The sequence below is a fragment of the Pimephales promelas genome, chromosome 23 (genome assembly GCF_988280905.1).
Source record: "Pimephales promelas chromosome 23, fPimPro1.hap1.1, whole genome shotgun sequence".
NCBI classification, from domain to species: domain Eukaryota; kingdom Metazoa; phylum Chordata; class Actinopteri; order Cypriniformes; family Leuciscidae; genus Pimephales; species Pimephales promelas.
The window spans coordinates 7,297,904-7,323,959 of NC_142791.1; the positions used below are offsets into that span (position 1 = coordinate 7,297,904).

The 26,056-nt window shown below is 35.8% G+C and overlaps 1 protein-coding gene across 6 annotated transcripts in view; it reads left to right on the top strand.

Annotated features, from left to right (window-relative positions):
- grik1a (glutamate receptor, ionotropic, kainate 1a) overlaps positions 1–26,056 on the top strand; it is a 45,281-nt gene that overhangs the window by 16,963 nt on the left and 2,262 nt on the right. For 2 of the 6 annotated variants that reach the window (XM_039667532.2, XM_039667533.2), the window contains exons 6-17: positions 662–835; positions 2,565–2,708; positions 9,276–9,383; positions 9,597–9,641; positions 11,887–11,994; positions 12,316–12,519; positions 13,122–13,345; positions 16,418–16,536; positions 20,313–20,530; positions 22,716–22,941; positions 23,608–23,858; positions 25,042–25,192. In XM_039667532.2, the coding sequence (XP_039523466.2) occupies positions 662–835; positions 2,565–2,708; positions 9,276–9,383; positions 9,597–9,641; positions 11,887–11,994; positions 12,316–12,519; positions 13,122–13,345; positions 16,418–16,536; positions 20,313–20,530; positions 22,716–22,941; positions 23,608–23,858; positions 25,042–25,176 (1,956 nt within the window). In that variant the 3' untranslated portion in view covers positions 25,177–25,192. The remainder of the gene's footprint in view (positions 1–661; positions 836–2,564; positions 2,709–9,275; positions 9,384–9,596; positions 9,642–11,886; positions 11,995–12,315; positions 12,520–13,121; positions 13,346–16,417; positions 16,537–20,312; positions 20,531–22,715; positions 22,942–23,607; positions 23,859–25,041; positions 25,193–26,056) is intronic. The other 4 variants (XM_039667531.2, XM_039667535.2, XM_089126522.1 and 1 more) reach the window with 3 other exon arrangements.

Here is a 26,056-nt window from a genome sequence, read left to right on the forward strand (position 1 = left end):
GCAGATATGCTACCATTTAAAAAGTTTTTTTTCAAAGAATTTAATACTTTTATCCAGCAAAGACACATTAAATTGTTCACAAGTGATTTTACATTAAATATTTTTTACATCGTTACAAAAGATTTATATTTCAAATACAGTAAATGCTGTTTTTGAGCTTTCCATTCATCAATGAATCCTGACAAATGTATTAGTTTCTACAAGATATTAAGCAGCACAACTGTTTTCAACATTGACAATAATAATAAAAAAAATTTCTTGAGCACCAAATCAGCATATTACAGTACATGTTTTTTTTCTGAAGAATCATTGACGACTGGAGTAATTATGCTGAAATTTCAGCTTGGCCATCAAAGAAATAAATTACAATTAAAACGGAAAACAGTTAATTTAAATTGTAATAATATTGCCTGTTGAATTCAATAATTCAGTAAATTCGACTTTCTGCTATTTTAAATTACAATTCTACTTTCAAATTCCAATTTTAGACCATTCTTAAATTTTGAGTTTTGCACAACCATGATTTATGGACTCCTAACAAGAGCTTAAGGCTGAATCACAAACAAAATGGACACATGGCATGAAGAGGTTATATCTTGTGCAAAGTTTGCACAGCTCTTGTCTTAAAGCTAAATCTGAACAAACTCTTGTTGTCTTTCAGGATCTGTTTGCTTTGGATCTTGAGCAATACCGCTACAGTGGAGTCAACATGACTGCCTTCCGCCTCCTGAATCTAGATGATCCATATGTGGCTTCCGTGATCCAGAAGTGGTCCATGGAGCGCCAGCTGGCACCGCCCAAACCTGAAAGTGGATTGATGAGCGGCATTATGACTGTAAGGATCGCTCTGGTGTCATTCTCAGTCCTGTTCTAGAGTACTAATACAGTTTACTTTATTTAAATTTCCGCAATAAAATTCTGGGAGTCAGTTTAGTTATCTCAAAAATTAAAAAGACTTGTCTTGACTTCCGTTATGAGATCATACAGACAGAATTTGATCCGCTCCTGTAAGATATTGCATAAACGGGACAATTCACCTATGCAGATGAGCCGAATGCAGATGAGCCGTTAATGGCAGTTAAGTATCAGTTGCATGGGGACTGGAACTCAGACAACTTTAGGTTTCAGCGCCATAGAGAAACATTGGAAGATCCGAAGCTCTCATCGGTTTGATGGTGTTTATGCTACACAAAAAATGGCAAAACAATGTGCCTGTAATAATATCACTGATTCCAGGTATCCTGAGAGGGATACGAAATGTATTTTATTCCATATCCTAACCCCAAACAAGACTATGGAAAATGGCACCTGTGTATTAATCCAATGATCTGGGCGCAGTAACCTGGTTGCCTAAGGATTTAACCCCAATACCAATGAAGACAAATCCCTTTTTTGTGTCTGGCCCTTTAAATGCAAATGAGCTGCAGCTCCCGACACAGTGGGCAGAGCCTCAAGAGTGTGTATGTTAGCACTTCCGATTACCTCACGCAGACGCATGCTAAAATGTCAGAAACTGTTCTGCCTTTTCTGTTTAAACTGGAGTCAGACAAAGATGGAGAGACTAAGAAGAAGTGACAACATGTAGTCTCTGAATGGTTAGTCGGTGAGTTTATGTTGCTGATCTGGAGTTAGCTATCTTCAATTAGCATATTCTGTAAGGATAATCTATAAATTGCTTGTATAGGAACTGTTGCAACACAGAGTGACTACATCATCCTCTTCTCAACATGGACTGCGTGTTCCCGGGGGCGGGATTTATGTAAATTTTAGGGTTCGTGATAGTGAAGCTCGTGTAGTTCCTACCAGCTGTTTGTTGTAGTCCTTAAAAAACTGTTTTACACATTAATGCCCCTCGACAAGAGGTGGTCTTTCTGTGTCCAAAATTGATCAAAAATATCTTGGGATATCAAGGTTTTCACACTGACGGCTGTCATTGAATGACAGTTAGCGACTCCGTTTGTTTGTCCGAGTTCGCTACAGTAACAGGGCAGGGCTTACCGATGACCAATTCAATGATCAATTCGGAGTCAACCCTCTTAGTAAATACAGTTGTCGATCCCAAACACTGACTGTTTGTAAAACGAGCCAATCGCAGTGCTTAAAATCCTCGTTTAAATATAGACCTGAACTAAAACCAATCCCTAACTTCTTAAAAGCACATCCTTCACAGTTAGAATAACTAGGACCGTTTTACCATTGTTGACTAATCTACCCGTCCTCCAGAAGGCAGTGTATACTGCTAGCACACTCAGCCTCATTAGATATGCATGAAGAGCTTAAAGCAGAAAGCATCCAGAGATTTATTCACATCTATTTTTACCATCCAGGTCACATTTTAGCACTGAATAATACCCAGAGAAACATAAGGTGTGTGCGGCAGGGGACAGGGGAGGAGCTCTTTTCCTGTGATCAGATGGAAAGGAAATTAAACTTAATGTCAATATTGTATGAATGGTAATGGTGTATGAACAAAAACACTTTTGGGCTGTATATTAATGCATTCATGTGAAGTTTGATTATATTTAGAGCATGTTTTGTGGGTAAATTCTTCCCTCCTTCCGCAGACCGAGGCTGCTCTCATGTATGACGCAGTGTTCATGGTTGCTGTCGCGACTCAGCGGGCCACACAGATGACAGTGAGCTCCCTACAGTGCCACAGACACAAACCCTGGAGGTACGGCCCACGCTTCATGAACTTGTTTAAAGAGGTGAGAATATTGTCCTTTATGTAGCAAAACACACTCAATTGATATGAATCGTGAACGTGAAATTTGTAATTGTGTTTTGCAATTGTAATTGTATTTCTTTACACGAAACAGTGTTTTCAGATAATTCAATGTGATTACAATTAAATCAAGTTAAAATTATTTAAAAAATTGTTTTATTGTCAAGGAATATGTTTTCTTGCTGCTAAAACGCATATACTACCATTAAAAATTGTGGGGTTTAAAAGAAAAAAAGTTATAGTGGCACAACTGTTTTCCACTTTGATAATAATAATAAGAAATGTCTCATTAAATAAGCACATTAGAATGATTTCTGAAGTATCATGTGACACTGAAGACTGGAGTGATGGCAGCTTTGCCATCACAGAAATAAATGACACTTTAAAATATTTTTTTTTTAAAAAAAGGTTGTTTTAAATTGTAAATATATTTCACTTTTTGTTTTTGATCCAAAGAGACTTCTTTTAAAAACATTTTAAAAAAGACTGTCTGAAATCAATTTATCAGACAGTCCTTTTGTACTGTTTTAGAATTTAAACAACTTTTCCTGTAGATTTTTGACCCGTGGGTTACATAAAAATATATTTGTAAATAAAAAAAATTCAGGGCAGAGGTGCCTGAAAATGGATAGTACTTTGATCTTTTTTTAAGTCCCAGATACTGCTGGATGCTCTCACCGCCTTTGGACCAAGGGGTCATAACACTTTTCCTTCATGTTTGAGTGTGGGGTGTGTGTCCATCCACTCTGAGAATTCAAAATCAATGCCTATGGTAACTCAAAATGGCTGTCTAGGGGAACGAAAGCTTGTTCTGAATAGGCCTTTCAGTATAATTTTTAGGTATGCTTTTTAGATATGCTTTCAGTTCCTCTTGCATAGTGACATAGTGGCAGTCTTGAGTGTTCCTGGCTTTAGAAATGAAAGAAGCTTTTAAAAAAAAACAAAAAAAAAACGAATAGTGCGACATTGCATTAGGGTCGTGGCGGCCTGGCAATGCTCATCGATACTGAGAGTGAATTTACTTCCCTGTTTGAGTCTGCCATGTCAGTTTGTACTAGAATCCGATCGGTACTCAGTCTGCACCTTATTCACCGTATTCAATGCCAGAAAAAGAAAAAGTACAGGACTTAAAGCTGCCTGTCATTCATTTTGTACTGTACATTTGGATTTGCTGACATCTGGTTGGTTGACATTTTTAAAGGGATTTGTGGTTTCGGTGATGGAAATATGGTTTAATTCGGTGGCACAAGTTAACAATGCGGCTAACATTGCTTACGACATTTTTAAAGCTGAAGTGTGTAATTTCTGCACCAATAGTGTCACCAAATGAAATTGGATACATAATGGCTGTTTTCAAACAGGCTTCTGGAACATTTTCTTTAAAGTTTGTCAGTTCTGTCCTATAGAGAGCAACAGTGCCCGCCCACTATTTCAGCAGCCTTGGTTACGGAAGTATTTTTTTTCTATAAATTTTGAGTTATAAGCCATAAACCAAACCAACCAGCTATGAGGTGAATCACAACAATATAAGCATTGATTTTTAAGCAAAAACGTACAAAAAGACAAAAGTAAAAGACTATGTACTTAATGGTGTTATTGAGGGAAATTACAAATAAATTATTTCAAAGTAAAAAATTAGAGAAGGATAAAAGTATTGATTTAAAGAAGGTGATGATTATATATAGAAACAATATTTTGTGTGTAACACATAAATGATTAAGTAGTTTGGGAGCATAGGGAGACTGACTCTGTTGCGTCTTTCATAGAGCGATGCTCTGATTGCTGAAGATTCCTTTGCAGAATCATGGGTAATGTAGTTTTTCACCAGAATTTCCACTACTGAAAATTATTGTTTAAAAAATAATTGAAATAATGTGGGCTGATGGATATACAAAAGCAAATACCATCTAACAACCTCATAGCTTATAGTAGGCCTAGTTAATTATTGGTTTATAAGATATTGTTAAAAATCAATTCCATGGCTCTTCCATGGCCACTGTCCACTGTCAGTTTAGCTCCAACCCCAATTAAACACACCTGAACCAGCATATTATGGTCTTACTAGGCATACTAGAAACTTCCAAGCAAGTGTGTTGAGGTAATTTGGAAATATACTTTGCAGAACAGCGGCCAATCAGGAGCAGGTTTGGACACCCCTGCCCTCAGGAGAAAAGCAATGGGTTTCTGGTACTTTTTCGCCATCTTTTGTTGATCAAAAAACACTAGCTCCACCCCCGAACTCATGCTGTTTGCTTAGCCAGTGTTGCTCCCCAGAGCTACAGTGTTTACACTTTTGAGGGAAATGAACCTTTAAATGGCTTACTTACAGTCATTTTCACATGTTCAACTGGGAATGGAGAAAGTATTGAGCATCTAAAAAATGATGCACTTTAAGTGTGTGTAAGTGTCTAATTAGCACTTGACACTTGGCTTTAAGTGTGTGTAAGTGTCTAATTAGGCTTGTTTTGAGTTGAGCAAATATAGAGTTAGTTTTCTGTTCACGCCAACACCATGACGAACTTCTAATGAGTCCAGATGCTTTATTTTAACGACCCATAAACTCTGTATCACTGCACCATTAAAGCCATAAAACATTGTTGTAAGAGGCCTCTCTGCAGACTCTGAGCTAGAAAATTCTGAATATTCAAAATGTTGTAGGATACAAAAATACATCACTCTGTGAACTGCGTATGTGCTGTAGCCATTGAAAGTCTTCACTTTAACAGCAGATGCAGCCGTGCTGGAGAGCTTTTAATAGATTGCCAGGACAAATAAAAACCCTCTTTATTTCATTTATTCCTTTTCTCGCTTGTCCTGTCCATTTAAGTCATTTTCACTCACTTAAGTACTGTAATGGGATGTTTGGTGCAACTAATCAACTGTGACAGAAGGCTGAACAGCTTTAAATGTATTTGTTTATGTTGACCCATTGATCAGGATATGGTGAACAGTGCAGTTTTACTTATGAGCTGCATTTTATGAGGAAATAGCGAATAGAAAGTATTACGTGCCATATAATTTTAAATTGTATAGCTCCTGTTCTGTAGCATAAATAAATAAATAAATAAATAAATACTTATGGAGCTTTGATTAAATTACACTGCATAGGACTTGGCAAAGTCATTCTGATGAAACGGCACTGCATATAATTACAATATAAGACCCACAGCTCTAGTGGCACATTTAGAGGAGGTTTTCACAGTATTTATCCATGCTTGGGGCCAAATTGTAGGGTTGAGGTGAAAAATAAGTATCATTCTGTTATTTTCGGCACCAAAAATGTTTGTGGTCCCATTAGGGTCACCACCCTCTTTTCAAAACCGATAAGGAAAGGTAGTGTTGTCATTATCAAATTATGCAGTACATGTTAAAGATTTTTCGAGTTAACACTCTAAAGTTACAAAGATTAAAGCAACTTTATAAGATATTTACATTCCTGGTCTTATTGGTTTTTTATTTCTTATTATCAATTATAAAATGAAAAAAAAAAAACGTCGCACACCTGCAATTCGTAGGTGCGCGTAGGAAAAAATCGACCAAAAAAGTCAGTCGAAAATGTGTCAAGAGAAGATCCCGCACACTATCAAAACTTGCATATCACAAACTTTTTATTCAACAACCATTTATTATTGTTTATTATTATTTGGTGACCAAAAGCTTTTCTTTCTTTCTCTCCCTGGAAAGTAGAGACATTTAAAGTGACCAGTCAGTCGACCATTGTTATAACCACCACTGCAGTTCAGTGAACACGATAGTAAAGGCACGTTCACACCAAGGCCTATAATGATAAAGTTATAGTTACAAAATTTGTTCTAAATGTAAAAGAATAGTCCACATCACAACTATAACAATAATAGCACAGAAAAACTATATCATTGGAATCACTTTCAGAATTAGGATGCAGTGCAGCCCTTGTCTCCATCGGCTCTAATACAGTTCCCTGCGATGGTGGAAATGGTTCACATCGAGGTCAGAATCAAGTCTCCAGGTGTCCTGCTGAATAGTAAGCTGTATCCCCCTGAACAAGTATGGTGACATGTTGAAGGCCAGCTTCTTGTTATGAGATGTGCCCTAAGAAACACAGCAACCTTGCTAATAGAAGTGTTTTTTTTTCCTGATATCCCTCCCACTTATCAAAGGGTTTGAGCAGGGCTATTACTCTTCCTTAGTTGCCTCAGCTGATTGAATTCTGGGATTGCTTGCTCTCATTTTTTGCACAACAAAGCTAGCTGAAATGAAATGAAATGACGGTACACTAGCTTGATGTTCTTGCTTTTGGGAAAGAAATGCAGTCAGGCCTGACCATGTGTAGTGTAAAAAAGAACACTTTTTCATTTATTCAGAAAATGTAACCTAAAGATTTGAAATTTTGCCTCAAACATGTGTGAATTAAACGCATTGCCAACTGTGTGTGTGTGTGTGTGCGTGTGTGTAACCATAGCGACAAAACAACCAACTTTTGGATCCTGTACTTAAGCTTATAATTTCATTTTTATAATTATAAAAATATAATTATGTATTTAAAAGTTTCAGAATGGATTCATTTGGAGACTTTGATTTCGGGAGAGATAAGCAGCAATGCAAAACAAAATCTTACAATTGCATAGTTTCAACAACACTAGTCTGTTTTTTTCCCCTCCGTTTTCAACTTGATCTAGGTCTTGGTCTCGACTTGGTCTCGGTCTCGACTTGATCTCGGTCTTGGTCTCGGTCTTGGTCTCGACCTGGTCTTGGTCTCCTCTGTCTTGGTCTTGTCTTGGTCTCGATACCCTCTGGTCTTGATAGTGTCTTGGTCTTGGTTTAAGCGGTCTTGACTACAAGTCTACTCTGCAGTGTGCTGAGCTAAACAATGCGCGCTGCCATGACGACGACTCCGGTTGCCAACTTCCGGTTCGAATCTGGTCTATGCTTTTTTGCCATGTGTTTCAGATTGTTTCATCCCCACATCGCTAAACTAAATAGAAGAAAAAAAAATTCATCAAATGTGATCTGATCACGTTTTTTTTTATTAAATCACATATAAAACAAAATAAACTTTGTTCTTTGCTTCATAACTTCCAAAGGATAGCTGATGCACAATCTCTCTAATCCAGCAATACAGTCTGGTTTGGCTGGTAAGCCCTTTGACTTCTGTCAACCTCTGCTTTCAAAGATGCATAGTCTATATATTTCTCAGGCCTGTGAGGCAAGTAGGATACATTATACACCGAGTTTCGGTTCATTTATGAGACCAGAGTCCAGTTTGCGCACTGGCGCCTCAGTGATCTATTTTCTACTATATTTACTTCTTATTTATTAAAACCAGGCAATTGGTTGATGAAACATTCACTTTAAAGAAAGGCTTTGTGGTTTCTCTTTAACATCTCTGTGAAAGTTTTAAAGTCGCTTTCAGAACGGTCATGTCCGTAATGGAGAACTGGCACATCCTTAACATTGTTTTTTTTTTTTTTTTTTCTCATAAATTCGAACATGAAAAATAAAATAAAGAGAATATTTTATGTTCTGTGGAGGCCGACCCTTCTTCATCTGGTTAGTAGGCTATTACTCTTGTTTTGCGCAGTGTAATTCATTAAATTTAATTGTTTGCCACCTAAAAGTTAAAGTTTTGTTGTGTTATGTGTATTTCGCTCATATAAAATATAAAACGCATGTGTAGACTGATATTTTTCTAATGTCTGGACTAGAGTGCTAGCATTCTATGTAAACAAATACTTCAACCGGAAGTAGAAAACCGTTTAGTCAGTTGAACCCGCTATGAGTCATGGGAAATAGAATGGGCGCAGAAAAAGGGGGATATATACACAGAAGCCAGAACTAAATAAGGCACAAGTGTAATTAATCAAAAAACCAAGGAAACTAACAAGGGGATTAACAAGACTAAACAGAAAAGAAACACAAGAAATAGGCACATGAATAAAAACATGTAATCTAACATACTGACAGTTACTTGGCTTGAAATGCTGTATGTTGCGGCTCAGTGGGTAAATAAGGTCTCCAGTTATTCCTCTTTTTCTATTTTGACTTTGCATGTTCTCTCTGTGTCAGCGTGGGTTTCCCCCGGGTGCTCCTGTTTCCCCCATTATGCTAAAACATGCAGTATCAGTGAACTGGAGTCGCTAAATTGTCCGTAGATATTGAATGTGTGTGTGTGTTGTGTGGTTGAGGAAAGACTTGGCAACCCACCCTGGAAAAAATCATTGCACATTGTGAGAGATGGACCCTATTATCTCCAAGAGTCGGATACAGCTGAAATGGTTTATGAATGAATGAATTAGAAATGTTTACTACATATCAGATTCAGAGCAAGTGCTGTTTTATTCATCATTTAGGCAAACCTGAAGCACATGATCCAATTGTTTCTGTTCAGACTCTGCATAGTCCATTCAACTAAAATTTAATTGACCAGCAAAATGCTCTTGGGGTTCTTTGGGGTTTGCAGAAACACATTCCCTGTGGCTGTATAATATTCCATTACATCTATGATTGAAAGACACAGCAGTAAAAACAATGTTGTGCATCATTCTCATTGTATACTCTTTTTGTGCCTCAGGCCCAGTGGGATGGATTGACTGGACGGATAGTCCTTAACAAGACTGATGGTCTGCGGAAAGAGTTCAACTTAGACCTCATCAGCCTCAAGGAGGACGGCACGGCAAAGGTGAGTTAGCTCAGCTGGACCCCGAAGAGAAGAGACTGCTGCTATCAGCAGAGTGAATGGAACCCTTGATACAAGTGTCTTAATGCATTTCATGTATGGATTAAATTAAACTGAATATGTTGTTTTGAAAGCAGACATGTTTATTAGCCAGATCAAATTTTTGACCTTGTTGCTCTCATGCTGATTACGCAACTCTTCGATTCTTTCTAAAAGCGAGTGGCTGATGGTGCATCACGACCTACTAAATTATGGACAAAGGTTTGTTCCAGTCTTGGTTTCATTCCATGAGTTTGTGATTAAGACCTGTGGAGAGCTTAGATATCCTTTCCTTCAGTAAAACCAAGTGCCCTTTCATCGGCTTTCCTCTCCCTGCAGAAATCCCTTCACTTCCTTATCGAAAGAGATCGCTGCCAGTCACTTCAGCCAGAATGTCTTGCTGAGATGTACAATGTGTGCCATGCAGTTTTAGTTATTAAAGTTAAATCACCTTCCTCAATATCCAGCACTGTTAAATACTAACTTTTTTCCACAATCCTTCGCGCCTCAGTAAGTAACGCATATCCATAAAAGCCCGCTCAGGCGTGTAGAAAAATGTACAAGCCACAGGCAGATATTTAGAGAGCAGCTCTTATCTACTTTCAAAGTTCATTTGAATAAGTCGCTTATTTCAGACTCATATGAGCTGTGTGACAAGTGCCATACATAAACATTGACTAGATTAGGCTCGTGTTAACAAAGGGTTTATCGAACAGAGAAAAGCAAGCCCTCCTTCAAGAGCTTTCAATCTTTTACTGCTGACATTCTGTTTTGAAGGAGTCATGTCATACTTTTCTCTTATGTTATTTTTTTTTTTTAAGATCCTTTATAATGTTAGTCAAATTGGTTTAATTGAAATTTTTTAAGCTACTAACACTATCTCTCTGATCCTTAGAATTAGATGGGCTGCTTTTTATTAAACTTTATTTATTAAAGAATAAATTCTTGTTGTTTTCTGAAACGATTTTATCTCATAAGATCAAGGATTATTTGATTTCTAAAATATATTTTTTAGTCTAAATAAGAGCTATGCTGTCAGGTAACCGGGTAATACCTTTTTTTGTGACATAAAATATCTGTCTGTCCATCTAGCTATCTGTCTGTCTGTCTGTCTATCTGTCTATTTGTCTATCTATCTATCTATCTATCTATCTATCTATCTATCTATCTATCTATCTATCTATCTATCTATCTATCTATCTATCTATCTATCTATCTATAGCAGCATCAAATGCAGTATTCATATCAAGCTCAGGAGTAATGCATTTAAAATAATCATAGCCACAATATTATTTTAATTCGTCGTATACAGTAATTTAACAAAATTATCACTACAAACAAACAATAAAAATATAAAACAAATAAATAAAAATAACAATGACAATAATACGTTATATAAAATCTTCCTAGGAGAAACTTCATTAATGTTCTTTCTGATTATTGTCAAAAAATTTCCATTTAAAAATACAACAATTTACCCTGATGAAATTGTGTCGTTTTTTCTTTTATAGAAGCTGTGAAAAGTGTAAAGCACTCTGAGGCTCTGAAATCTTCACATCTTTTCACATTTTCCATCTACTTATGCTTCTTGTGTTCATATTTCTTACTTGAAGTCCATTAACCAGAATAGCAGTGGAGATAACAGAAAAGCTTCATAAATTGTAGAAATGCTGGAAAGAACTTGCTTCTGCTTCATTGACCAAGAGAAATACAGCAGTATAAACCTACTTGTCCTCATCTTGAAATATTCAAGATATTCAATATTCATACTGAATATTCTACAGCTCTATGCATAGATACATATACAGTATATATATTTGTTTATCAAGTTGTAGATTACTAAAGGCTCACATTTTCATGTTAAGATAACTATTTAACCTACTGATATAGTGCACAGAAGTCATTTGCAGCATTTATGGTGTGATGTTGCATCCATACCAACATGTCTCATAACCATCAACCCTTTCTCATACCTCCATCTTTATATGTTGTGTTTTTTATTTATGACAACATCAATTCAACATGGCAAGCAAAAGTGGAGAGTAATGCACTTAAATTGATATATTTATGAGCTTCTATTTTATTGGACAGATGTGTAGCTCTAAGAAAATATCTGAAAAAAAATATTGGGAATGTTATGATGTTGTTATAATGTTATTATAAATATTATATTGTTGTTTTTTGCTTTGTGTTTTAATAATTCATGTATACAATTCATTCATAATTTGTAGAGCTTGCATTAAATAGGAAAGCATTTTACTGGATTGTATTGAGCAGGGAAGGAGTGTTTTACAGTCAAAGGCATTAAGTGAATTAAGACTAGATTCTTTCATTATTTTTTTCCTTTCCTGACCTATTTAATGAGTCAGCAGTGATGAAGTCTGTCCTTATTTCACTTTAATTTCATGTGCTCAGAAACAGTGACTCATGTACTTCATGCCTTGTCATTTCTATATTGTATTGTTAGATTGGAGTGTGGAACTCTAATACCGGCCTCAACCTGACTGAGGTAAAAGACAGTAAAAACATCACAGACTCTCTGGCTAACAGAACGCTTATCGTCACCACAATCCTGGTAAGAACTTTTAAGACAAGCTATAATTCCATGTTTTGTAAAAAATTGTTTTCAGGGATCACAATTATTTTTAGTTGGTCAGATTTTTATTTGCCTGTGAATAGTTTCACTGGCCCACCAAATGAAAAAAAGAAATATATACTAATATATATTTCCCATTTATTTGATTTCATTGTTTTTTGACAGCCATTACAGCTATAAATTCACCCAAACACTTCAAAAATTAGACTTCACACTTAGTTCTTCTCAATTCATCTCATCTGGCCAGCTAACTTTGCCTCTGTGACATCTGACCTACATGTGAATTTATCTTGTGAACAGGAAAACCCCTACGTTATGTATAAGAAGTCTGACAAGGCGCTATACGGGAACGATCGCTTTGAAGGCTACTGTTTAGATCTGCTAAAGGAGCTCTCCAACATCCTGGGATTCACCTATGAGGTCAAGCTGGTTTCTGATGGCAAATATGGAGCTCAAAATGACAAAGGCGAATGGAACGGCATGGTTCGGGAACTAATCGACCATGTGAGTGATCTATTTTTTATCATCTTTGTAGATGATCTTCTGCCTTTCCACCCCATTATACTGTATTTCAGTTTATATCGCACTATTTAGAGACTAAAACCAGATATTTCGGCTTGTAATAGATGCTTTTGTAACTTTGCTCCTCTCAGGCAATTTAGCAGTGCTGAGAATTATGTTTATTTACAGCAAACGTAAGTAGTCCAAAAGTTTTGATAGGAAGGCTACAATTGTGTATTCAAAACATCAAGTTGCAGGTTCATTATAAGTGCTTCTACTTTAATGAGAAATCAAATCGGTAAGGTTTCTTTTTGTTCCAAGGGCATTTGTGTTTTCCTCTGGCTGTTTTATATCAATATTTTTTTCTTAATACATTGAAAACCCCTAGTGTCTAAGAGCATTTTTGCATCTCTAGTTCAAATAAACTTCATAAAACAACAGGAAGCTTCTAACAGCCAGTCAGTTTTCACCAAAGCCCTGATGCGGGATCCATCTCTGCAGGCATCACTTGTTTTAATCTTAGTGATTGAACTCTAATATTTACTGCATCTATCTGTATTTATTCCAACATCGCCTTGTATACCTCTTCTTGTCCCCTAAACCAGATAGCTGACCTGGCTGTGGCTCCGCTGACCATCACTTATGTCAGAGAGAAAGTTATCGACTTCTCCAAACCCTTCATGACCTTGGGCATCAGCATATTGTACCGAAAACCGAATGGCACCAATCCAGGCGTGTTCTCCTTCCTCAACCCCCTCACCCCGGATATCTGGATGTACGTGCTGCTGGCCTGTCTTGGAGTGAGCTGCGTGCTTTTTGTGATAGCCAGGTATGGATGAAACTTCTGCATCTTGGAAATATAGCAAAACAAATGTGCAGATTGGGTTTAAGATCCAGTAACACTGACCCAATTGTTCAAAAATGTCTTTCAGATGTTTTATAGTTTGACATAACATGAGGAGACACATTATCAGGCTGTCATTTGAAGAATATGGCTGTTATCTGCTGCTTAGGGAGCATCGTACATCTCTCTTTGAAGCTTTCAATAATTATTTTCTCTCTCGACTTCAGTCTGATTTAAAATAGAAAGCTGTTTTGCAGATTGTGCCTACAGATATCCAGTTTTTTTGTGGGAGTGCATTTAAAGCAGTGTATTTTCTCATGTTATATCATTGCTCTTGTGAGATGCCAGAATCAAAATGCTGATTTGATCTTGAAACAGATCAATAAGTAATAAACACAGCACCCAGACTTTATTATATTGCTGTCGGATTATAGATTAATGATGTCAAAATTTCAGTTTGTCATGTTTGTCCAGATCCCCCAAATGCATAATACATTTTCTCAGTCGGTAATGTTTTGTATTTTGTATGAGTGAGCATAAGGTTGCGTCTGCATTGAAACCCAGTTCATAATCTCTAGCCCTGGGCAACTGTCCACATCTACCTAAAAAGAATATCAAGAGAGCTTTGCTACCTCATCAGAGCCAGATGATTGATTGCTTCAATTAAAATGCAAATGGTCAATAAAAACGCTGTCCAGTCAGAGTCTGTTAATGGACATCTGGTGGGGTCTCAGTGTTAGTGTGGTTCATGTGCACTAGGTGACCCATTTGTTGTCTGCTGGAGCCCTTTTAAACTGTGATCTTGAAAATTGGCAGCTTTGATATCAGACATACAGCAGTTTATAGAGTGAGCGTCTACACACACTCATGACTAATGAGTCTTGTGACATGTTCTGATCAGGCGTCGCATGGGAGTTTTATAAATGACCCAAATCATGAGTGGTAAAATGGAGGATGTGTGTTTCAGACGCTCTTGTGTAATCATAATGTCTGTCAAACTGAAATTTCTACCAATTGTTTGCAGCACTGTAAAAGTGTAAAAAGTGAATGTCTAATTGCTACTGTATAGGGACTTTTATTGGTTTAGTCTGGTTAATCTGTAATAAATACAGTACAGGGCTCCAGACTGCGACCAAATGGTCGCATTTTGCGACCAAATTTTGAGAGTGTGCGACTGAATTTTACATCCAGTCGCACATGTGCGACCAGTAAATTTGCCACACGTTAAACGCATGGTTAAGCGTGGAAGGGGCGCGTCAATGAATCCGTGACAAGAATCGCGCGCATAAACGTCTGTAGGAAAGAGACGGAGACAAATATCACAAGCTGCTACGTGCGTCTGAGCAATAAGCGATCTATCGACTCGTTACCTAGCAGCGAATACAAACAAAATGAAAGTGGAACTAAAATACGATACTCGTGATTAGGACCGTCGAGCAGCAGCACCAGCGACCAGAACCACTGACAGTTAAAAAAAGCCCCGAACTTGCCAGTCGCGGGCCGATCTCGCTCACGCGACACTGTTAGGAGATCCAGTGAATTAATCCATTGAATTCGCTTCAGAATTAATAACATCAACACCACGAGATCCAGTGACAAACATTCCGATTCGGCGCAGAGTTCTGTTATAAACCATATATAGTAAGTTTATAAGTAAGTTATATAAGTTATCATATCAACAGCGCTGACGTGGAAACCAGGATAAACACTTAGGCTATAGAAGGCTTTCAGTCCACTAAATCAGCAGCTCACCATGGATTTAGGCTAATGTAGTAACTTAATTCTAACCATAAATATGTGGAAGAAATAGTCAAACACTTACAAGTAGCCTACTACACATCTTTTTTCTAGCACTTCAAAATCAAAACTATAATATCATATATAAATATTTTATTTTTTGTATTTTTTTATGTGATGACCAACACATTTTTTGTTCATCCTTCAAAGATTGTCCTAAAATAAACATTTTTAAGATTTTTTAAGACTCTTATTTAAACATTTATTTAAAAAATAATAACACCATTGTAAACAGTATAATGTTTATTGGCTATTTTCACTCCATGTTTTCAAATTAAAGTTTTCAACTCCATTTTTATTTAATATTAGGCCTACGACATTATAAATGATAACTAAAGTTAATTTCATCTACACCCTAGTGATTTATTGTCAGCCCCAGTGCTACTAGATTTTTTTTCTTTTTTTTTCTTTTTTTTTGTAGAACTCGGTGTGAGTTCTCAGTTGAGGTGGTGCTGCTTTCAAATTTGAGTCTGGAGCCCTGTGAACTTGAAATAAAACAGCATATCATAATGTTAAGTCTATTTATTATTATAGAATTTGTCAGTATTACAGTTGTTTTGGGGGAAATTTGAATAACTGCTTTGCGAGCTGATTTAAGGTGTGCCCCTAAATTTTCTGAGTGTTCTCCTAAAATTTTCAGTCAGGGGCAACAGCGCTCCTAGTAAAAAAAGTTAGTCTGGAGCCCTGCAGTAATAAGGGTTGTGTGTTGATAAAAATTTGTATACATTATACAATGTGGCAATGAATTAATCATGGAAGACAAAAGCAATGAATAAGCATTACAACATGTTGACAAAAGGTACTTTATGGAATTATTTAGTTTTATATTTTTACTAACAAATCTTATAATTAATACATAAATTAATTCATTTTAATTATTAAATTTACACCCCTATAAATAATATTTTCTGTGAATTCTCACAGGAATAAAATCAACTGAATATGTTAAAATATAGAAGCAGAAAAAAATGAATTACAAAATTACAAGAACTTCAGAATTGAATTGATAATTTATATCAATTTATACAGAAGTTTCTTTTCCAGCTCTCCTCTCGTTTTGCTAACTGGACAGATTAGAACACTGAAAAGTTTTCCCATAAAATGAGATGTTTATTAACCTTCGTTCCTAGCAGTTATTGATAGCCTGTTGGCAAGAAGAAAACATTTTTAGCTGTTCTTGCCAAACATGCAGCCTCTCAAACACAGTATTAATACACAGTCTTCTGTGTTTAAAAGTCTGTTTTCTTTGATTCTCGACAGGTTTACACCGTATGAATGGTATAACCCTCACCCCTGCAACCCCTCATCTGAAGTGGTTCAGAACAATTTCACACTTTTGAATAGTTTATGGTTTGGTGTCGCAGCTCTAATGCGTCAAGGTATGTTACACACAACACTGCAAAAGTTCTGCGTTGTTTTAGCTGATAAAAAAACACTGAAATAAGTTCCATTTATTTATATAAAGAAAAATGTCAAGCACTGTGGTTGCTCTGCTACATCTGTTTGAGCTTGAGGGTTATACATTCAGCAAAAAATTACCTTGAGACCAGTTGATTGAAATGAATAGATTTTTTTTTCCAGAAAAGAGAAAACATTTTTAAATAATGCATTTTTTTTTTAAGATTTCATTCACACAGAAGGGCACATTTATAAGTCTTAACCAGTAATTTAATAGATTTTTGTTCTGACTTCCTAACTTTTAGCTTGGTTTCCTCTGGTGTAATAGATGCTAGTGAGAACAGGTCTGTAGGTTCCGCTACAGAAGGCATAAAACAAAATGGATGACCTGTCAGGTGTGCAGAAAAGTGTGAAACGCCAAGATCTTCTTTAATGAGCACAGGAGAACCAGACAAATCATTATGCAGCATAGTCTGACCTCAAGTTACAGAGAGATTTCTTCTGAAATTTTAGATAAATCTTATTTACATCAGAGGGGCCATTCAGCCATGAATATGGAAATTTACACAAAAGTGGAGTGCAGTTGCGGGCTTTTCATTTCACTGGTGGATTTTAGGGTATTCCATTATGGTTAAAGCAGGTCATATTTATACTATGCTAGAAAAAAAAGTCCCTAAAATGAAAATTGACCCTATCTATTTTGTTAATGCATGTTATTTATCTTATAGTATATCTTATCCATCCACATACATTTTTTTTCCAGATCACATTATCTTCAGGAAAATATCTCTCTGATGCCGTAAGCTGGCGTTTTTTTTTTTTCGGCGTAGATTTATGATGCAGTAATGGAGTGGTTATGTCATGGCTATGGCAGTATGAACTGAAACCAAGGATAGCACGGATATTGCGTCATTGACAGGCAAAAGTTTCTTTCCGGGACGGCCACTTATTTAAAATTGGAATTTCTCTGAAATAAAAAAAAAAACTTTTGAGACTTTTGGGATATTGTAAGTACACAACTGCAGAAAATATATCACACTATAGTATACAAGTGATTTTATGGACATTTTATTACAAAATTCTTACATATTGTACCTTTAATCAGCAAATAGCAGGTTCATTAGAACTAATTCAGTTCTAAGGGTTAGATAGAGATAGTGGGAAATGGTCATTTAAAAATAGATTAGATTTGTTGGCTATGCTATGATCAAAAAAACTCATAATTATTTACGACATGACCTCTTTAATATGATCAACAGGCTTTTTGAAACCCACACATAGTGTTAATTGGGCTGATTTAGTTGGTATTCATCTTGTTTGGATGTTTGTGTGTTGTGCATATGTTCAGATTATTACATACCACAGCTTAACCGACATGAGGTTACTGAAATAACCTTGTGATCTTTTTTATCTCTTTAATTAAATCATGCATGGTTTTACCAATTAGCCAACGGCAGAAAATGAGAACATAAAATCACAAAAGAATACTTTTTGTCCTTTTTTTGACAGTTTTGTCCTTTTTTTGACTATTGTTTGGGTTTTCATCAGCGGTCTAGATGATTTTCCTCTTTATTTTCTTCAATAAATAGATTGGTATTCTTGTCTTACATTGTGATAATATCAGGGCTATGATTGACAGTTGTGTCCTCCCCATGCCATTTAAGAGTAATGCATAGGTCAGTAGTTAGCATTTAGTCATGCTAATTATCTGAGATTAGCTGCACAGCTTTTCCAAAGGAACAAACACACCCCATGGTGTCTGTCAATGCGCTGTTGCTCCCCAGGTGGCTAATGTAAAAGTGTTTGGTATCTTTCAAAAGGATTTATTAGCTTGAACATTGCTGAAAGGTCAAGATCATGCATTAGCCCTGCAAATGTTTAAAAATGTAAAAAAAAAAAAAAAAAAAAACCTTTAACTGCTGTTTTTTTAGCCAATTTAACTTGCCAGACTAACTGACTAGCTCAAATAAAACCAAAACAAATTATCCTGATCATCTTAAGCAAACTAAATTGGGTACACTGCGTCTTCAGTATCATATATCAGACTTTGATTCACTGGTCTGTCTTTCTAATTACAAAATGAACATATATGGGAGGATAACTTATTAATATATTAACTGATAATAATGTTAACTGATTAATATATATTGATCACAAGGATAAAGTACAGTTCTTATGATGGTTTCATTTTTTAGCGATCAAAGCCCTAAGTCATCCAGCTAGCCATAGTGAAAACCCTCAGTTAGAAGAACACATTAGATTTCTCATTTAGCTGAAGGTTAAAAGTTAGATTCAATGTGACAAGAGCAAACGTAATATGAGCTTTTGATAATAATAATAATAATAATAATAAAAAAAAACATTTAGTTTGTCACAACGAGCTCATGGGGTCCTGGGTGACTCTCAGTCCCTTGTTTGAGGATGCTTGCTTGTGAATCAGGGTTGTTTTCTCAGAGGCAGTACTTTAAAATATCAGAAAACTTTAACAGTACAAATGTAATACAAAACAAATATTGCAAAGTAGTTGATGAAATGGTGTGTAAACCACTTTTGTAATGTAATACTGTTCAACAGATAAAGATTCAGGGAGAGACAGGATCTCTTTCTCTCAAGCTTATTTACTTAAAAAAACTGAGATGCATAAGGTCAGATCAGTGAGGCCTGAGATCAGTCAGTTACAAAAAGAAGTACAAAACCTGTCCTATTTAAAATAAAATAAGTTGATTTCAAAGATTTAATCCAATATTTGACAATACCATAGCATAATGAGATCATTTAAAGTGGAATTTTTTAGGCCAGAAACAAGGTCAAGAGAGAAAAAAGCACAAAAACAGTTTTTGGGAAGTTGTTAATACCCTGTGAAAAACAAGACCACATAACTCTGATTCTTTATTCTCTCCATTGGCCCAGTACATTTTAGAATTCACTATAAAATTGTATTATTCGTTTTTAAAGCTCTTAACGGCCTCGCTCCATCTTGCATATTAGACATGCCGACCATTCGAAATTACGGTAGGACGTTGAGGTCGTCCAATCAGCTTATGCTGGAAGTGCCCAGGTCAAAACTTAAACACTGGGGTGACCGAATAAGCTCCCCAGTGAGTTGCGTATTATTACTGACCTGGGCCTTTTCAAATCATGACTAAAAACGCATGTTTTTAAAATGGCTTTTACTACCTAGTAGTGTGATGGCACGTTTATATCGATTTTATTTTTTATTTATTCCTCTTACTTTTCTCTCATTTTTTTATTGTATTTGTGTTATTGGTAGTCTTGATTTGTTGTTTATTCTGTTGTAAAGCACCTATCGGTTGATGTAAGGTGCTATATAAATAAAGTACATTTACATTTACATCTGTGTGAGAAAAGTCAGTAAGTTTTAGTCCAACACAGTAACATTAACAAGCATTTTCAGGGGAAAAGTAAGTTGAGAATGTTTTGTGACTCCGGCCATTGGTTTCACATTGCATGTAGTTGTTGCTGTCCGTGTAAACAAAGATAATAATTCATAGTGGATGTAAGAATCAGTTTCTAGCAGAGTAACTACAGGTGTCAAATGTGTTTCTAATGTTATTTAATTGAAAACCAACCAAACTTTTTTTTTGTTAAATGTCATTTGTTTGTAAAGCTGTCTTTCTTTAAATGTCACTTGGTTATGAATTTTGTTATCTATTGCTATGACATTCAAACATTTTTTTTTTTTTCCAGCATGGTACTTTTTGAGGCCAGTGTTTTGCTAAGCTTTTGTTTATTTCAGGATCTGAGCTGATGCCTAAAGCTCTGTCCACCAGAATCGTGGGAGGGATTTGGTGGTTCTTCACTTTAATCATCATATCTTCATACACGGCCAACCTGGCTGCTTTCCTCACAGTGGAGAGAATGGACTCCCCAATCGATTCGGCTGACGATTTAGCCAAGCAGACTAGAATTGAATATGGGGCAGTGAGAGATGGCTCCACAATGACTTTCTTTAAGGTAACATGTTCTCATCTTTCGTGCAGGATCGATGTGCCTTAACATACCGTTCACATAAAAGCTACTGAAATACAGAAGGATCAGCCAGCCACTATCCAAACACTCAGCAAATTATCAATTTTACAAGAGGCTGCTGCACAGAACAAGCTAGAGCTTTTAGCAGTAAGTTTATTGGATTTTCTGCTTGGAAGTAGAAAAAGGAGATCAATCCTGTGTGTCTGTCTCATGGTAAGATACAAACTAATAAAACGAATGCAGAGTCACACACAGATGAGTTTTGAGTTATGTTAACCAGAAAATTTCACATCCAATAAATGTCCCTTCAAACTGAAAGGGGAATTTCATAAATAAATTGCACTAGACAATTGTGCCACTTAGTTATTTGCACAGGATGTCTGCATTGTTTTAGTGCCATTCACAAATGAAATTATGCTAATCAGGTAGCAATGCAAACAAAATTTGTGCTAATGGATTTTGACAAAAATTTGGTTTGCATTCTCACCGAGAACAGTTTTATGGTGTTTTGTCCACATAAATGATTGCATATTGTGAATGTATTTTCACTATACTGTTCAAAAGGATGCATTTATTTGATTAAAAATGTAGTGAAAACAGTAATATTGTGAAATAACTGTTTTCTATTTTTTTTTAAATGTAATATATTCCTTTGACGAAACTTTAAGACTTTATTCATTACTCCAGTCTTCAGTGACACATGATCCTTCAGAAATCATTCTATTGTGCTGATTTGGAGCTCATTTCTTAACAAAGAATGAAAAGTTGTGCTGGATAATATTTTTGTGGGAACTATTGGGACTGCTCCGATCAATCGGCCGCAGATCGTTATTGGCCGATAATCAAATTCACGAATCAATCGCAATTTGGTGACATAAAAAAACGTCAAATTTTTGTCGCCGATGTGTATGTAAACAGTAAACAACAGAGGCTTCTGCGCCAACTTTCTGCTTTGTAACTTTGAGAAACATTAGTAAACCATAGTAAATTGGACATCTTTATTTAGAGCAGATTGTCTCGATTGAAACTAGCGCACAAATAACATAACGTAGGGCATATATCTTGAGAAAATACTCTCGGAGTGACATTACATGCTACTTGGCTAAAGCTATAGACCTTATGCGGCCCGCTCCTTTTCAGCGCTTCGCTTTCTGTATTCCAGTTTGTATTTCCAGAGCATGTAGGTAAGATTTTATGGATTAAAATCTGACCATCCCTAGAAACTATGATGCAATTTTTAATGATTTTTTAAATGAATCTTTTTTTAATTAATCAGTTCTGATCAATTTAATGCATCCTTGCTGAGTGCATTACAAGTGTTACCACAAATAAATGTACTACAAGAATATTCTGGCTTCTCAAATTAATGTTCAATATGAAAATTGATATTCATTTTGAAACTTGATTATGATTAGTGTTTTTAAAAATGAACTTTACATAAGCTTTGAATTAGAGCATATGCGTATGTATGAGCATATACAATCGAATGTAATAAATTAAATGAAATATAATAATATAATATCCAAGATAAATATTGGATGAAGGTTTATGCACTAAAATACTGTACATGCAGTATAAGACATCTCAGAGTCCTTGCTAATACCTCAAGTGTACACTTCACAAATCCGCCTGAATCCTACTGAACTCTGTTTACCTCCACCAATCCAGCCATCTAAAATTCCAGTAATTCCAATAATCCAGTGATCTATTTTATGAGTAGAATCCACACATGTGCACCATTCATCATTTAGAGAGAGAGAGAGAGAAAGACAAACGGCTTGCACAGAAGTGTGTACAGAGGCTGGCGAGGGCTTTATCCACCGATATTGAAGAAAGAGTATGATTACATCCGCGTGTATCTGGAAAAATACAGACCTGTGGAGAAGCAAGACAAATCGAATCAGCTGTGAGAGATTTAGCACACAGCTGCTCCATTTCTCCCTGCTGTCCTCCGACACACTCAGACGCAACATTTTACAACTTGTCCCCTTTTGACTCGGCCTAATGAGAGATCAGGGCGAACTTATCAGACTTGAAAAGCCTATTCCAGTAGCTGATGAAAGATCTATTTGTAGAATGAAAAGAAATATCGATTCAGGTGGCGTGACTCATGACTGTAATGTCTTCAGTGCTTTTTGAAGGCTAAATCAACTCTTTGAAACTCTTTCAGAAATCAAAAATCTCAACGTACGAGAAGATGTGGGCGTTCATGAGCAGCAGGAAGAACACAGCCCTGGTGAAGAACAACAAGGAAGGGATTACAAGAGTCCTGACCACTGACTATGCCCTCCTCATGGAGTCCACCAGCATAGAGTACATCACACAGAGAAACTGCAACCTCACCCAGGTCGGAGGCCTGATCGACTCTAAGGGCTATGGAGTTGGCACGCCAATAGGTAATGGTGCCCCACATACCATCTGACAGGCTGTTGAGCCCTCTAACCATGACCTTACTTACCTCAGGCAATAAACGTGGCATGTTTTTCAATATGTACTGTTGAGAATTTATTATAAGAGGAAAGACACTACACAACAAGTTGAGTCTGAGTTGCTTTGCTTGATTTAGTTCTGGCCTGACCATCCAAAGTCGGGATTTGATTTCTCTGATACATGTGTGGGGAAATATTATTAAATATATTTTAATTATATAAATTATTTTGTTATACAATTCATATATTTCTTGTATATGTCCCTATATTTTATATTTCTTTAAATATTATTTATAAATCATTACAGATTAAATTGATTTCATTGATTTCAGTTTCATAAAATATATAAAATAAATATAGTATATATAAAATATAAATATATTCATGTAATTTATTTATGTTATTATGTATACAGATTATTATTGCATAATATATTGTATGTATGTAGAAATTTCTATGTAAAATCTAAATGTGAAATTAAGTGTGTATCTAAATTGAATATTTATTAATAATTGTAAATTAAATTCCATTGACTTTATAAATATAAAATATAAATAATTTGGAACTTTTATTGGAATTTACTTTAAAATAGGTACGCAACTATTTCACTCAAACAACTGTGGTTGTTTGCAGGCTCGCCCTACCGCGACAAGGTGACCATCGCCATCCTGCAGCTCCAGGAAGAGGGAAAGTTGCACATGATGAAGGAAAAATGGTGGCGAGGTAACGGATGCCCCGAGGAGGACAATAAAGAAGCCAGTGCCCTGGGTGTGGAGAACATCGGAGGCATCTTCATCGTGCTGGCCGCTGGTCTCGTGCTGTCCGTGTTTGTTGCTATCGGAGAGTTCATTTACAAGTCGCGCAAAAACAGCGATATTGAAGAGGTGAGTGGGAGGCGGGTAGAATGGCCCCGCGGGGTCCGAATCTTACAGGAGCTAATTACCTCACCGCTGTCACAGCCGAAATGAGGCATGTAAACACAAATGAGACACTTGCATCAGCCCACTGGTCAGGAACCTGTCGCAGACTGAAAGCACATGCTGTTTGTCCTGCTTGTTTTGCATGTCATACATAGTGTTTTGCCAAAGTACCAAAGTGACAAAAACTTAATCAATGTAAAATATCATCCTCTTGCTAATTTTATTTCCTGATCTGGATGACTAAGTATTGCCATTCAACACAATTTGGCAATTCAGGCAGTGTGATGTGAAGTGTAAAAGTTAATGCATTCATGCACAACAGCCATTAAATATGTCTGTAATGCATTGACATTTTAATTGCTTAACTGGATTTATAGATCAAATCCAGATGGGATGTTTAACAAAAGTAAAGTCATTTGCACTTGTCAAATTTCAGTGATAACCAAACTCTGTTATTTAAAAAGTATTAAATGTCCGATTTTCAGATTTGAAAAAGAAAGGCATTAGACAACTAGTCGTTTTGATAATGTACGTAAATTTTGGGGGGACATTTTTACAAAGAAAATTGAATTATAATATATTTTATATTCTAATAAATTAAAAGTAAATGTACATACATATATATATATATATTGCTTTGTAAATATTAATTATTAAATTACGTGTATATATTATTTATGAATTACTGCAGAATGAATTGTATTGAGTTTTATATGAAATGTATAGATACACATATTACTATATAAAATATAAATATAAAATTATGTGAGTATTTATATTGATTATTTTTTTATTATTAATTAATGCAGATTACATTACATTAACTTGAATATATACATTCTTCTATAAAAACAAAAATGAAAATGAATGAAAATCAAAATGAAATAAATCAAAAAGCCCTAATTTAACTTAGTGTCACTTAAGTATGAAAGGTTAGCATCATACTAATGACAACATTTTGGTACGGATCCAATGCTAATGTACATTTGTTAGCTGAATGCATATTTTAGCATGAATTTTATTTTAGTTGCTTGTGAATGTTGCTTATATTTTGTTATCATATTAATAATTTGCATGTTACTAATTTTGTCCTGCTTTTTGTCTTTCTGTTCTGTTTTTTTTTTTATCATTGATCTGCATGCACAAGGCCTTCTGTTTCTTTTACGGAGTCCAATCCCGGCAGCTGCAAAGAAGTGATTCCATCTCCTCCACTGGCACGTCCTTATCAACAGATTTAGAGAGCGGGCGGCTCCTCGGGGATGACATATGTTCTTCGCGTTAGCCATACACTCGTATCTGTAAGGGCTGTGCGTTATTTAAAGAAATATAAACTCCTTTCCCTCATTTGCCCATCTACTGGTTACTTCCAAACCATCTGCCCAAACCCTTGACCTCAATCCAGCACCGATGCGGCTCAGAAATTTACTACGGTTTTCAAAGAGATGAAGAACACTTTCATTTTTTGTGGCACACCCTGTCTGCGGACAGATAAGAAATGGAGTGCTCTCAGAAACTTTTATATACTGGCAGAAGCCATTCGAAGCTAAATTTTAAGTGCGAACTATCTACATTTGATGTCCAAAATTCTCCCTCTCATTTTCTCAGGGCTTTCTCAAAAGATTGACCCACACAGTGAGGGTAATAATAATTTTAATGAGGGTGTGCTATAGCACACTGATTCTTGAGTACAGAGACAAAACAGGCTTCAATACAGAAAAATGTTTTCGGTTAATCTAAAAGTTCCAGTGCCATTTACTCAATATTGGTTAAGACTGTGAGATAGAAAATTATGTGTGAAATATTTATAATTTTTGACCAATCTAGCATTCACTTTAATAAACGAGACTACATGAGAGACGGTTTCAGCTCATTCTATTGAAATGCTTCTACAGTCAAACAGATATTACTGTGTGAACAAATTAAAAATCACATTTTGATGTTCTAAATGCAGTATTTATTTTTCTAGTTTTGCTTGTTGCTAACGGGACCTGACAATTACATTTGAGCTGGCATTTCATGGTCTTTATATTCAATATATTGTAGGGATGCGCCAAAATTTCGCCTAACGAATATTTTCGACCAAAACAGCTATTGTCAGATAATGTAAAAAGTACATACAGAAACTAACAACTGGTAAAGTTGTAGTATATGTTTTGTGCTAT